General features: G+C 48.4%; 1 protein-coding gene across 1 annotated transcript; it reads left to right on the top strand.

Annotated features, from left to right (window-relative positions):
• Positions 1-59: 59 nt before the first annotated feature.
• LOC119347128 (wall-associated receptor kinase 2-like) lies at positions 60-2146 on the top strand (the record flags this gene model as incomplete). Its single annotated transcript, XM_037616073.1, has 2 exons — positions 60-974; positions 1209-2146. Coding segments are annotated over 2 exons (1853 nt in total), but the record flags the coding sequence as incomplete, so codon positions are not given.
• Between the last annotated feature and the right edge of the window lie 601 nt (positions 2147-2747).

Raw genomic sequence — 2747 nt, 5'->3', positions numbered from 1 at the left:
TTTTTTTTAGATCAATCGATCTAATAACTATCGATGTATGTTCATGCACGTACATGCAGGTGACTGTAGCAATATTTGTGGCGACGTGAGCGTTCTATTCCCGTTCGGCATTGGCCCTCCCACTTGCTATTTGCCAGGGTTCGACCTCACCTGCGACAAGAGCCACCACCCCGCGCGACTGATGCTTGGCACCTCCCGGGTTATGAACATCTCCCTCCTCAACAACACCATGCACATCCTCAATACCGACCAAGTCCTTCACCTCTACGCCGGTATGCCGGGCCGACATATCGGGGATTTCAAGAACATGGGTGTTGGAGATGAGGTGCCCTACTCGTTGTCGACCAATAATGAGCTCATCCTCATTGGGTGCGGCGTACAGTCACAACTGTTGGGGGCCATGAGCAATCGGGCTTGGCCCATCCTCAGCGGCTGCTCCTCTTTTTGTTCATCAAGTGAGAATGGCACCTACGAAGACACTGGTTTGACAGTAATTGGAGACAACAATGACGATGATGATCTATATTGCTATGGCCGGGGCTGCTGCCAGGCACGTATCTCAATGTCCAGGGACGGCATGCCTAGTGGATTCTGGATCAATTGGGTTGATCCCAACATTGGCAGCGATGAGACGCTACCACCATCATATGCTCTCATCGCACAGGAGGGATGGTTCCGTAAGCGCCAGGTCTCTGCACAACTAAGGAAGTGGTCGAACAAAGATGTAAGCTCTCCAACTCTCAGTCCTAGCCTGGAGGTTCCCATGGTTCTAGAATGGGAGATCTTGCAATTGCAACAGGCTGCCAGCTCATCACAACCACCAACAAGCGTGAGCTCCAAGCAATATTTGCAGTGTCCTGGCATCTGCAAGAGCAAGAACAGCCTCTGCAAACCAAGGAATAGAGGCTATACCTGCCACTGCATCGAGGGTTACGACGGGAACCCTTACCGCATCAACGGATGCACAGGTTATCATCCATTCACACACCCACCCGTACATAGTATACACACACACACGGTTCATTTGCTTGTACAATTTGTTTACTATGTATGTATATATATGTGATTAAGTTAGTTTTCCTCTTTATCTGCAGGTGGCCACAAGTTCTTTAAAGGTGAGCAACGCTAGAACGACTCCCATTCCTAAAGTGTATATATGGAGATTAGTATTCTCAAACACTACTTACACTTGGTTCTTTCTCATACATGTTGCTTGTATATTTCAGGAATGAACGTCACTATAGGAGTTGCCAGTGGATTTTCCATTGTACTTATTGTACTGGGAGCATTTGTCATTTCAAAAAAACTAAAACACAGAAGAGCACAAATAAGGAAGCGGAAGTTCTTCATGCAAAATCGGGGGAAACTGCTACAACAATTGGTATCTCTAAAATCTGATATTGCAGAACGAATGATCATATCGTTAGAAGAGTTAGAGAAGGCAACCAACAATTTTGATAAATCCCGCGAACTTGGTGGTGGAGGGCATGGAACTGTATACAAAGGTATTTTATCGGACCTCCATGTTGTAGCCATAAAAAAACCCAAGAAGGTGGTGCAAAAAGAGAAAGAGATATGTGAGTTTATCAATGAGGTAGCTATCCTATCACAAATCAACCATAGAAATGTAGTAAAACTCTACGGTTGCTGCCTTGAAACCGAAGTCCCTATGTTGGTCTATAAGTTCATATCTAGTGGGACGCTTTACGAGCATCTTCATGGTGAAAGATCAAAATCATTGTCTTGGGATGACAGGTTGCGAATAGCAGTTGAGGCATCAAAATCTCTAGCATATCTTCACTCAGCGGCTTCAACACCTGTCATCCATAGAGATATTAAGTCTGCTAACATACTTTTGGATGACAGTCTGACAACAAAGGTAGCAGATTTTGGAGCTTCAAGGTACATTTCAACGGATATATCTGGGGTTATGACAAAGGCTCAAGGAACAAGAGGATATTGGGATCCTATGTACTTCCGCACAGGGCGACTAACTGAGAAAAGTAATGTTTATAGCTTTGGGGTCGTTCTTCTGGAACTTCTAACCAGGAAGAAACCTTTTTTTTTTGAAAGATCCAGCATCGCTGGCATTTCATTGATAATAGCAGGAAGCAGCGGAAAAACAACAAGGTGGTGGAGGTCCTAGGACCAGATCCGAGGATCAAAGAAAGAGAAAAGAAAAACAACAGCCCTAAGAGCTGCAGCCGAACACTCCATACTAAGGCAGCGCAGCTCCGACTCCGACGGAGAACTACTAAAAAGACTAGGCAGGGGTGGCGTCACGGGGGATCACCGAACGAGCTATCTGTCGCGCGTCATCGTATACCACCGGCCCCCCACCGCGGCTTCGACTTCACAGCAACAGGCGGTCGAGGCACACCCACGGACTCGCCGGAGAAGAGAGCTGACTACCACCACCAAGGCCACGCTTTCGACATAGCTCATCGCCGTCATCGTCGCCACAGAAACCACCGTGCACGTCCAGTTGTAGGAAGCACCAAAGGGATCAAAGTCTTCAGGACGGTGCCCTAAAGAGGGGAACGACGTTGAAGACGGCGCCACCGCCCGACCCTTCAGCAGGATCTGGGTTTTCACCCGAAGGACTTGATCCGGGAGATCTGGCTGTGATATTCCCGACGGCGCCTCCAAGGAGAATAGCGACGCCCATAGGCGCCGTCGCCGCCGACCGGCCAGCACCGGCCAGACTTTCACCCGGGGCAGCCACTCCCACGCAGCAGGCCGAGGAC

This window comes from Triticum dicoccoides, unplaced genomic scaffold (assembly GCF_002162155.2).
Source record: "Triticum dicoccoides isolate Atlit2015 ecotype Zavitan unplaced genomic scaffold, WEW_v2.0 scaffold59367, whole genome shotgun sequence".
Taxonomy (NCBI): domain Eukaryota; kingdom Viridiplantae; phylum Streptophyta; class Magnoliopsida; order Poales; family Poaceae; genus Triticum; species Triticum dicoccoides.
The sequence above is the reverse complement of the archived record's forward strand: the minus strand, read 5'-3'. Positions and strand labels throughout refer to the sequence as shown.